The sequence below is a fragment of the Protobothrops mucrosquamatus genome, unplaced genomic scaffold, assembly GCF_001527695.2.
Source record: "Protobothrops mucrosquamatus isolate PMUCROS unplaced genomic scaffold, P.Mucros_1.0 scaffold2288, whole genome shotgun sequence".
In the NCBI taxonomy this organism is placed as follows: domain Eukaryota; kingdom Metazoa; phylum Chordata; class Lepidosauria; order Squamata; family Viperidae; genus Protobothrops; species Protobothrops mucrosquamatus.
In genome coordinates, this window is record NW_015388375.1 from 54,494 (window position 1) to 66,491 (window position 11,998).

Below are 11,998 nucleotides of genomic sequence, written 5' to 3' on the forward strand. Positions count from 1 at the left end.
CTTCCATAATTCAACAAATTCTTCAAAAATTGTATCTAATTTGAAACACATACAAAGGATTTTATGTGCAAAGGTCTTCCCAAACCTATTAAATTGGTCAGTTCTGCCTCAAATTTATCCCCAATTAAAGTCCCCAGCAGTTGAGAACTGCTCTGTGGGCAGTTCATTGAAGATACAACGCTGACAGAGACGTTGTTGGCATCACAGCTACAAATAGGTGGACTTTGCTCTGTGCCCAGTTATATGTCTTGCAAAATTCATACTTCTGGGTCTTAAGTCATTCATAGATCCACTTGCCTTCAATCTGGGCTCACCCAAAATAGCCCTCTAGAGTGACAGCTTCAACAACTATTTTCAGCCTCAAAAGTGCCACAATGAGACCAGGAAGTTGTCAGGATCACTATCTAGCTCCTGAGAGGATTCAGCAATCCTCAGGTTTTCTAGTCTCTGAGGATCAACCAGGTTAACTGGTCCCCGCCCTTCCAAGGAAGACAGGCGCAGCCAGCTCAAGTCTCACCAAGATGCAATCTGTTTGTGACAATGAAATTATTTTTATCCCACTGATGCCCTCTTCACTTCCAATCCCTCCTACTCCCAAACCCTAAAGCCAGGCTGGTATATAAATACACACACACAACCCACTCATAACTTCCCAATTCCAGGACAGATAGGATAGAAAGATAGATAATGGATGGATGATGAATGGATAGATAGATAGATAGATAGATAGATAGATAGATAGATAGATAGATAGATAGATAGATAGATAGATAGATAGATAGATATAGACAGACAGACAGACAGACAGACAGACAGACAGAGATGCAGGCAGGCAGATAGAACACATAGATGTTAGATTAGATAGATAGATAGATAGATAGATAGATAGATAGATAGATAGATAGATAGATAATATAGAAAGTGATGATAGATAGATAGATAGATAATATAGAAAGAGATGATAGATAGATAGATAATATAGAAAGTGATATAGATAGATAGATAGATAGATAGATAGATAGATAATATAGAAAGTGATGATAGATAGATAGATAGATAGATAGATAGATAGATAGATAGATAATATAGAAAGAGATGATAGATAGATAGATAGATAGATAGATAGATAGATAGAACAGAGAGACAGACAGACTGGTAGATAGGTAGATGATAGATAGATGAACTAGATGTAGACAGATTTGATATAGAGATATAGATAGAGAGATATAAGATCCACACATTTTAACACACAGTGTGACTTAGAGCCATCTGGTCACTCGATGGATTAATGCAGAAAAAGAGAGGATCCCATAACCAGGTTAAGCATGCTGAATGAACGCTCCGCTCTGCTTATTATGGGCTGGAACCGCTCCCAGGATGGCCCAGAAAGTCCAGGGCTGGCCTAAAGCCAACAGCCTTGGCCTGGCCACTTACCTCTCCCAGGAGGAGAAAAAAAAAAAACAGAGCACAAGGGCAACGTGGCCACAAGAGGGTCTCTCCCCCCCCCAAAATGGGCAGAAGCCCCCCAACCCAACTCACCTTAGCGACCCTTCCCAGCCATTACAAAGACCTAACGCCCCCCCCCCAGAAGATTGTCTGGTGGCTGCAAAGGGAGCCCATAGTAAGGAGGCGACCCCCGCCCGGGGGCCTTGGGGGGGGGGATACTCACATGCCACACCGTTGGGTGAGGGTCCCCTCCATGTACTCGTCCTTGGGGGGGCAACAGGGCGTCTTCTGCTCCCTCTAAGCCCCCTCCCCTCAGGAGGAACCCTCCCCCTGCCCCAAAAACAGCCCCCCCTCTTCTCTCCTTCCAGCTGGGGGGCCCCCCAAAGAGCCCCCCTCCCTGCCAGAAAGGTGGGGAGCGAGCTGGCCGTTGCTGAGGGGCGGAGGGAGGGAGGGGGGGCAACGGTGGCGAAAGGGGGGCACTCGCCTGCCCAACCCCGACCCGGACGGGAAGAGAGACGGTCCAATTCGCTCACCCCTCTCCGCCACCAGCTCTCCTCGGCGACCAGAGCGCCCACTCGGGCTCAGCCTCCTGCATCACTTCCGGGAGGTGGGGCTTCGCCGAGAGAGGGAGTCAGCTGGCGGCGTCGTGACGCGGGACGCGCTTCCACGCGCTTGACGCCGCGCGCAGCGTAAGGGCAAGAGGGCCGGCTGCAGAGGGGGGGTGTTATTTTTTTTTCCCCCTCTCGTTTTCGTCGTCTCCGAAGGTGAGTGAGGGCGAATATTTATGTCGGGGGAGGGGGAACTATATCCCCCCCCACGGGTCCGCTGCATATGTGGGAGTCAAAGTGCTAGCTCTGCAGGTGAATCCGAAAAGGTGAGAGGGGACGAGCGAGGAGAGAGGAGCGCCTGTCCCAAAGGCGAAGAGAACGTCCCGAAAAGAGGAGGCGCGGCAGAGGTAAATCTCCCCTCCCCCCGCTTCTATATTGGTATCGCCCACACGGCTCTAGGCTGGACCGTCAGAGAGCAGCAACGCAACTGTTGATTTTGCCCTCTCCGATAGGGGGCGCTATATAGGGTGACAAAATGGCGCCACTGGTGTCAATGAAGCCTGAACCAAACTAGGATTCATTTGTGTGTGCCTGCTGGAAGCATTCACGAGTTTCCTTAGTAATAAGTATTTTTTATTTTATGTTATTTAATTAGGTAGACAGACAGACTAATCAGATTAGATAGATAGATAGATAGATAGATAGATAGATAGATAGATAGATAGATAGATAGATAGATAGATAGATAGACAGACAGACAGACAGACAGACAGACAGACAGAGATGATAGACAGGTGAGAGACATAGAGATGATAGATGAGATAGATAGATGATAGACAGGTCAGACAGAGATGATAGACAGATGAGACAGATTAGATAGACAGATAGAAGAGATGATAGATCAGAGAGATGATAGACAGGTGAGTCAGACAGACAGATGATAGATGAGACAGATTAGATAGATAGATAGATAGATAGATAGATAGATAGATAGATAGATAGATAGATAGATAGATAGATAGATAGATAGATAGACAAGAGATGATAGATCAGAGACAGGAGAGATGATAGGTAAGTCAGACAGACAGATAGATAGAGATGATAGATGAGACAGATTAGATAGATAGATAGATAGATAGATAGATAGACAGACAGACAGACAGACAGACAGACAGACAGACAGACAGATAGAAGAGATGATAGATCAGAGACAGGAGAGATGATAGACAGGTGAGTCAGACAGACAGATGATAGATGAGACAGATTAGATAGATAGATAGATAGATAGATAGATAGATAGATAGACAAGAGATGATAGATCAGAGACAGGAGAGATGATAGGTAAGTCAGACAGACAGATAGATAGAGATGATAGATGAGACAGATTAGATAGATAGCTAGATAGATAGATAGATAGATAGATAGACAGACAGACAGACAGACAGACAGACAGACAGATAGAAGAGATGATAGATCAGAGACAGGAGAGATGATAGACAGGTGAGTCAGACAGACAGATAGAGATGATAGACAGATGAGACAGATTAGATAGACAGATAGGAGAGATGATAGACAGATCAGATAGAGATGATAGACAGATCAGACAGAAAGATAGACGCTTTGCTTCTCACCCTGGAGGAGGAGGAGTCTTAAAGCTGGGGGTGGGGCCTCATTGCAGGGGTGGGGCCTCAGACTGGTCAAGGTCGAATTTAAATCCCTGGTAGAAGCCTTTAAACAAGTTTTATTTTGTCATAAAATAAGAAAGATGCAAGTTATATGTAAAAGAGAATTTGTATATTCTCCACCCACCCACCCAAATAATGGCAACTGTTATTGTAGGAAGAGACCCAAATTCATCACATATGGTACAGTGATCATATGTCCTTTATTATAAAAGCCAGACCTTTCTTTCAAAAAACCTGCCCTTTGGATAGTATTTTTCAAAGACTCACCGTTCTCCTTTATTTGGAACATTTACTGTAATTTCTCCCGTACAAATAATACCATTTAATGCACAGTTTTCAGAAAAATACAGACATTGAGTCATCTTTTTAAAATAAGTGTACATACGTTTATTCAAATAAGCCATTTTTGTTTTTCTTGGCTCTTGAATTTTCCTTTGTAAAACAAAGTTACAAACTTTTTTTTTTAATCCTTAGGAATCTCCTTCCAATTTGTCCCTTTTTTCAGGCGTGTTCTTTATTTTTTCCAAGAAAATATGGCCATTGTATCTAGAGGAACCGCAACTGCAGAGTATGACTTTCTGTAAGCTTATAATGGAGTTTATTAATCTTCCAAGCTGCTACCAGATGCTGATTGGCAGCAGCCAGTCATTCCTAGACAGACACCGTGTTAACTGTTGCCTTAATGAAATTATACAAAAGCTGCAATTTAGACACAGGATCTTGAAAGGCATTGCATTCAATTCACGCAAGAGCCCACCCACGTGTTTGCCTCAAAAAATGGTCTAGACTTTGAAGAAACAGCCCACGTTCAAAGAACTGTATTGCTTGCTTGCCATTGTGGTTTTTCTGACGGCAGCCCACAAACCACCAATAGTTGTATAGTTCTTTAATGGGCTCAGTTGCCCTCAATCAAAGGCGTAGGTAACAGGAAGGAACTGAGCATGAAATCACAAAACAAACTCAATGAGAAAAAAAACTGGAGACAAATTGCTCAGTTTTACTCATCTTTTTTTATTTGGTTACAGTGTAAATCCATCAGCACATCATGAATTTTATTGCTGGAGGCAGTTGCAAATCCACACCATGTTTTTTTTAAAAAAAAAAAAAAAAAATCCCGTTGGGGCATTGAATATAAACTGTTTTGTTTCTTTAAGAGAAACCCAGTCCAAATATCTCACCTACAGCAACTTGGAACTGCCCTGGGGATTTTTTTCCTCCCAAAAAAACTTTGTTTAAACAAAGAAGGAAGTGAAAACCTAGAGATTTCCTCTGCAGCTGGCATGTAAGCCAAAAGATGAATAAGCAAATGGTTTTTTTTTAAATGTTGAGTGATGTATTTAGGGGCATCTCTTTGCCTTGACAGATGAGGGCAATTTGGTCAGCTAAAAGAGGAAACTAAGAAGTTTCAAGACCAAATTTCCCTGTCCTGAAATACGGGAAATCAATTAAAAGCTGATGGACTAGAGGAATTCTGGGAGTTGAAGTCCACAAGTCATAAAAGGGCCAGGTTTGAAGACTCCTGGTCAAAAGTGTAAGGACCAGTCGTAAGCCACTTTTTCAACATTGTTGTAACATCATTAAAGGAATGGTTATAAGTCAAGGACTACATGTAAACCCCTCCTGCTCCTTGTTAATAAACCAGCCTACCCATTCTCCAAGAAAAACAGTCAAAATTTTCCTGGGCCCAGTGAATTGTCAGAGAGTGAAGTCATCTTTTCAAGTCTTCTCACTCACCATCCCATCAATGTCATAGGAACTGAGGACTTGTTTACACCCTATCTGGCTGTGCAGTGGCTCTCAAATCACTTTTTAGGGAATAAATCTGACCAAGTGAGGTTTCTTTTTTGCAGCTAATTGCACCATCCCATTTTTTTAAAAAAACAAAAAACATCGCCACCTTTCCCAGCTGCAGAAAAATTGGGGGGTCATTACTTCAGCTAAATGTTATAATTTAGTTCGGGAGACAACAAAATGGCTGCATTTTAAAACGGAATCAGTTAAGCAGACGTGAAGATTATATTGCCGGGGTGGCAGAAGAATAACCAGGTTATTCATCTGCCACCCTGACAATATAATTCTTCTGTGCAGGATTCGGGAAGGCAGCTATCAAGATATCCTTGGTCACAGCGAATGCTTCCTAAATGGGCTTGTCGCCTTAATTTTGTTAACCTTAGTTTAGGTGGCTCATGTGACTTTAAGATGCTTTTTGCAGGAGAAGATACAATAAATGTGATTTTCCCTGATTGGGATTGCTGGGAGAACTGAATTTGCAGTTCATCAATTGCTAAAAAAACAAATCTCCAATGCTAGTTGGTTTTAAACAATAAACTATAATGTGCTTTATTGGCCTTAGCTTACACATACAAACATGATTATAAATAGGATAGACAGGCGGACTGACCTGTCTGATACATAGATTTAGAAAGAGAGAATAGATAGATAGATAGATAGATAGATAGATAGATAGATAGATAGATAGATAGATAGATAGATAGATAGATAGATAGATAGTATAGAAAGAGGGATAGAGATAGGTAGGTAAGTAGATAGGTAGATAGATAGATAGATAGATAGATAGATAGATAGATAGATAGATAGATAGATAGATAGATAGATAGATAGATAGATAGATAATATAGAAAGAGGGATAGAGATAGGTAGGTAGGTAAGTAGATAGATAGATAGATAGAGAGAGAGAGAGAGAGAGAGAGAGAGAGAGAGAGAAAGATAGAAAGATAGATATAGAAAGAGGGATAGAGATAGGTAAGTAGATAGATAGATAGATAGATAGATAGATAGATAGATAGATAGATAGATAGATAGATAGATAGGATAGAGACAGACAGATTGATCCTTCTTCTGTATCCCGAGCCAAATGCAATTTATTTAGTAAACCAGTGTTAAAACATGATTTAGCATATGACCCAGTGAAGCCTTTGCCAATCATTCCCTAACAGGCCATCAATAATTGCTTTTGAGAACACTAAGAAAGAGAGCATTATGCTCATCTGATACAGAACTGAAATCATGAACAACGAAACTACAATATTTCGTTTACAAGAATGCTTTGCTGTGGCAAGCTCAGCAGTCCTGGACCACAGAAGTGGCTTTTGTTCACCGAGAAAGGATAAATCTGCCCAGCATTTTTGAGTGAGGCCTCGGGTGCAAGGGGAAAGCCTGTTCAAACATTGGCGTCTAACAAGATGGCGTCCTACATAGATTTCACCGTCCATTCTCACGCTCGCTCTGAGGGAAGACGGAAGCGGATAAACAAGTAGCCCTCAACTTACAAACCACAGTTGAGCGCCAAATTTCTATTGCTAAGCAAGACTGTTCTTAAGTGAATTTTGCAGCATGGTCACGTGATCAAAATTCACACCTTCGGCGACTGCCTCACATTTATGACGCGAGTCACGCGAACTTTGGCGAACTTCCGACAAGCAAAGTCATTGGGGAAGCCAGGTTCGCTTAACAACCAGGTTGCTAACAAGTGCAGGGATTCACTTAACAACGGTCGCAGGAAAGGTTATCAAATGGGGCAAAACTCATTGAACAGCTGTCTTGCTTAGTAACAGAAATTATGGGGCTCAATAAGTGGAGGACAACCTGTTTTGAAGTTTGCAACTGAATCGAATTCTGTGGGACTTCACTGCCCTCACCTCTGTGATTATATTTGCTTTTCTTTTTTCCTTTTTCGTTGTTCCCTTTCTCAACATCCTGCTTTTGATTCTTGAGGTATATTGGGCATATTTTCATGTATGCTGATATCAGCTGGGTATTTTGCTGCCTTAAATTTAGTGCACGGAAAAGTAGCTATTATCCACACTTGGCAGATAATTATAGTTGTATATTGTATTTGTATATTGTATTTGTATTTGTATATTGTATATTGTATTTGTATTTGTATATTGTAGTTGTATATTGTATATTGTATATTGTATTTGTGTTTTTAATATGCTGTGAACCGCCCTGAGTCCTACGGGAGAAGGGCGGTATACAAATTAAATTAACCTTAACCTTAACCTTCTATAATTTTCCCCTCCATCTTTGCCGCTTCTTTCCACGGCCGCGGACGGAGCCAAGAAAAATGTTTGAAAACAAATGGAGTAAAATGTGAAAAGGTCCATCTGTTTGGAGCTCCCCCTCCCTTTTTTTTTCCCTCCACAGCCCCAAATGCTCACCAGGGAATCCTCTCTCGTTTCTCCAGATGACACCCGTCACTCGTCAAGAAGTCCTGGGTCTTTACCGCAAAGTATTCCGAATAGCCAAAACATGGCAGTCAGCATCTGGACAGATGAAAGAGACGGAGAAAGAAAAACAGTATATTATCAGCGAAGCTAAAACGTTGTTCCAGAAGAATCGAAATGTGAGTTAGCATTTGGTCTAGAGGTGTTTTGTTTTGTTTTGTTTTAAATCGGTGGTGACTGTCCAGGGTGGAGAATTCTCTCATTTGATCCTGTTCCTCAATGCCAAATGTTCCTTTGTGTGGACACGTCGACTTCTTCAGCTTTCAGCAGGGCTGATGGAGCCAAAGGCCACACAGGTCCAACTTTCTGTTCACTGAAGGCTGGAGAATAAGAGGTGTCTCTATGAGAAGCTTCAGTTGGTGCCGCCCGCGGCAGCGAGAATATCAGCTGCCACCTATTTGAAGGATCAGGTCACGTCAGACCTTTGTGACTGCACTGGTCACTAACCTAGCACAATGCAAAGGGGTGGTTTTAACCCTTCAAGCCCTTAAATAGCCACAGATCTTTACTTGTGTGGATCAAACATTGCACTAAGTCACGCTCAGCTTATCTAGGGCGCCTTGAAGGCCATCATCTCAGACCCACCAAGATTCAAAGAAACTGGACGATAAAACTATCAGCCGTCAGCTCCTGGGTTAGCCCAAAGAGACCTTCCAATTTGCAGGGTCCAAAAAAAAAATAAAAAAATTAGGCAGCAAGAAAGAAATGAGGGAAGATTCCATCTTTATGTAATTGGAGGTGGATCGGTTGCAGATAGGAAATAGTTCAGTGCTGGAATTCTTGTAAGCCCATTATTGTCTTCTCAATGAACTTAGCAAAAGAGATTGTGAGGATCACAATTGGAAAAGAGTTATGTCTGATTCAGGCAAAAAATATTTGTAGCTAGCTAGCTTTCCTTTTTCCTTTCCTTCCTTCCTTCCTTCCTTCCTTCCTTCCTTCCTTCCTTCCTTCCTTCCTTCCTTCCTTCCTTCCTTCCTTTCCTTCTCGTTCATTTAGAATTCTTCCCTCCTTATTTCCTTCCTTCCTTCCTTCTTCTCGTTCATTTAGAATTCTTCTTCCCTCCCTCCATTTCCTTCTTTCCATCCATCCATCCATCCATCCAACACCAATGGACTCAGGGCAGCATACAAAACTAGGAAAAACATAAACAAAGCTAAAACCATGGACGATCGAGGTCTTTCCTTTGAATGTCTTTGTGGGGAGGGGCGGGAATTCACAAGGTAATTTGGAAAAAGGTTTGAACTTACCTATGTGTCCTTTAGAGCTTTTGCACTTTGTGTTCTAACTTTTCTTTTCTTTCTTTCTTTTTTCTTTTGCCCCGTATTGTTTGCAAGACCAGCTAACAGATCCCGAGCTGATTAAACAATGCGTACAGGAGTGCAAGGCGAGAATAGAGCTCGGACTTCATTATCGCAACCCGTATCCAAGGCCTGTAAGTAGGAATCAGCCGTTTGACGGGACTCTTGTTATTCTTGCTCAGGAGGATTCTGTCTTGACCAGGGGTAGGCAACCTTGGCTCTTTTATGACTCGTGGACTTCAACTCCCAGAATTCCTGAGCATAGCTGACTCAGGAATTCTGGGAGTTGAAGTCCACGAGTCATAAAAGAGCCAAGGTTGCCTATCCCTGGTCTTGACAATCGTTGGCAGAGATAGTCCTTGATATTTTTTTGGACCTTCTTGTTTAAAATAAAAAGTTTCGCTGCTAAGAAAAGACGCACAATTAAGCCTGGTATCTGAATAAGGCCTGTCTGTTTTTCCAAGTCTCTTTTTAATTAGATTTTTTTCTTCTTCTTCTTCTTACCCTCCAGATTCATTTGCCACCCATGGGCCTCGCCCTGCCACAAGCCCGGGCGTTTCGGCATCAGGAGAAGCTAAGGAAAATCTCTAAACCGGTTTATTTAAAATCTCACGATGAAATTTCATAGCCCCCTAATCAAGCTGGGGTTGATATCGTCAAAGGCTATCTGGCTGATGCGCTTGGCATGAACGACAGGCGAAAATGAAATTGGTATGGTTACCACCGGGTGATTTTTTGGAGGGGTTTTGTTTCCAAGGTTCGGGACTCCACTTGGTCCCAAGGAGAGAGGAGAAGGATGAGCTAAAATTGCCCTCTGTGAAAGAATTGTGAAAGCATTGTGGGAAAATAAAAAAAAAAATTAGGAAAAAAAACCTCAAGATCTCTGACCAGCCTTTTGTTGTACTTGGCTACATAACCTCATGTGCTATTGATATATATATATTGCAGGAAGAAGTTTAACTAGTGTAGGAATTCTCTATTGAATGCAAGCTGTGTGTTTGTTTGTGTCTGTGTATTATAAATGCTCATTTCAGGGGGGGAGGGGGGTGGCTGATGCTATAACATTTGGCAAGTAAGTCCTGGAGTGGCTTATTTTAATTCTTTCATTTCTTTACTTTGATGAAAGCTCAAAGCAGCCACATCAGTTTAATCTTTTATTTTATTCTCTTTTTCGCGTGTTTTCTGCCTTCCTTTCCCAACCATGGAGCAATGCTGCCATCTCGTGGCCAAAGAAAAGTGGTGCACTTGCCTTTATTTTTCGTTTCTTTTTCTTTGCTTTTTCATGAACTTAAAACCCGAGGTCGGATTCACACGAGCCTCCTCGCTTTGTGACTGATTCACACGTGTTTGGGGGGTTTGCCCGGTGCATTGAACTGGCTACTAAACCATGCAGAAGGCTAGGCTCCAGCAAAGGAGTTTTATTATTCTTTTATTAATCGACATTTGATTATATCTTCTCCCAAGCGGGCTCCTGCTGCTTTACGTGGCTCTGAGTTCGAATCCTGCTCACGTCTTTGGCAGAATGAGCTCATAAAATAAACGTTGTATGTATTAAACTTATGAATAATAAAATGATTTTTTTTAGGTACCTCCTGAAACCCCCCCAAAACCTCGACCCTGGAGCGGGCTAGTGAACTCGCAGGCAGAAATTCAACTAGTGAAGGAATTCCCTGTTGAATGCAAGCTGAAGGGGAGGGTCTGAGCGAATGGGCGGAGCTCAACGAGTTTTTAAAAAAATCTTTGTGTGTGTGTGTATGTTACACCAGTCCATTTCGGGGTCTGGCTTCTCCCCTTTGTTTTTTCCTATCTGCGCATGTCTCTTTTGATTCGCACGAAGTCCATCTACCCCCCTGAATTCAATGCAATCACATCAGAGCGTTTGTGTGTTGCAACAAATAAAAGATCATTTTGCACAAGTGTGTCATATTCTTTTAATCAGTTAAAAGTTTTATTTTATTCTCTCTTGAAAGGGGAACGCGTGTTTTCCGCCTTCCTTTCCCAACCATGGAGCAATGCTGCCATCTCGTGGCCAAAGAAAAGTGGTGCACTTGCCTTTATTTTTCGTTTCTTTTTCTTTGCTTTTTCATGAACTTAAAACCCGAGGTCGGATTCACACGAGCCTCCTCGCTTTCTGACTGATTCACACGTGTTTGGGGGTTCGCACGGTGCATTGAACTGGCTACTATCCCGTGTGGAAGGCTAGGCTCCAGCAAAGGTATCTGATCATTCTTTTATTAATCAACATTTTATTACATCGTCTCCCATGGGGGCTCCTGCTTTATGTGGCTCTGAGTTCAAATCCTGATCACGTCCTTGGCAAAATCATCTCATTAATAAACGTTTTATGTGTTAATCTTATGAATAATAAAATGATTTTTTTTATGTAGCCCCTTGAAACTCCCCCAAAACCTTGACTATGGAGTGGGCTAGTAAACTTGCAGGAAGAAGATCAACTAGTGTAGGAATTCTCTATTGAATGCAAGCTGGGTGTTTGTTTGTGTCTGTGTATTAAAAATGCCCATTTCAGGGGGAGGGGGGTGGCTGATGCTATAACATTTGGCAAGTAAGTCCTGGAGTGGCTTATTTTAATTCTTTCATTTTTTTTACTTTGCTGAAAGCTCAAAGCAGCCACAAAAGGGGCTGTTGGGAATATAAGAGTTAGTTCCAGGAGCTAAAATTCCATTTCTAATAGGGCACTGAGGATGACAAAACAGGGAATGCTGCCCTCCTGTGGCCAGGGAAGTCCATGGCAGTTTTTCCCCAAGGTACGGCAG

General features: G+C 42.1%; 1 protein-coding gene across 2 annotated transcripts; it reads left to right on the forward strand.

The window, feature by feature from the left end:
- Positions 1 to 2,115: 2,115 nt before the first annotated feature.
- LYRM1 (LYR motif containing 1) lies at positions 2,116 to 10,872 on the forward strand. 2 transcript variants are annotated; one of them, XR_001549058.1, is made up of 5 exons: positions 2,116 to 2,401; positions 7,887 to 8,045; positions 9,266 to 9,358; positions 9,736 to 9,935; positions 10,810 to 10,872. XR_001549058.1 is itself a non-coding variant. In XM_015824602.1 (4 exons), the coding sequence occupies exons 1-4, from the start codon at positions 2,231 to 2,233 to the stop codon at positions 9,850 to 9,852; spliced, it is 540 nt and encodes a 179-aa protein (XP_015680088.1). In that variant the 5' UTR covers positions 2,116 to 2,230; the 3' UTR covers positions 9,853 to 10,168. The 2 variants fall into 2 exon arrangements, 1 of the variants encoding a protein (XP_015680088.1); XM_015824602.1 differs by lacking the exon at positions 10,810 to 10,872 and having other exon boundaries at positions 9,736 to 10,168.
- The last annotated feature ends 1,126 nt before the right edge of the window (positions 10,873 to 11,998 follow it).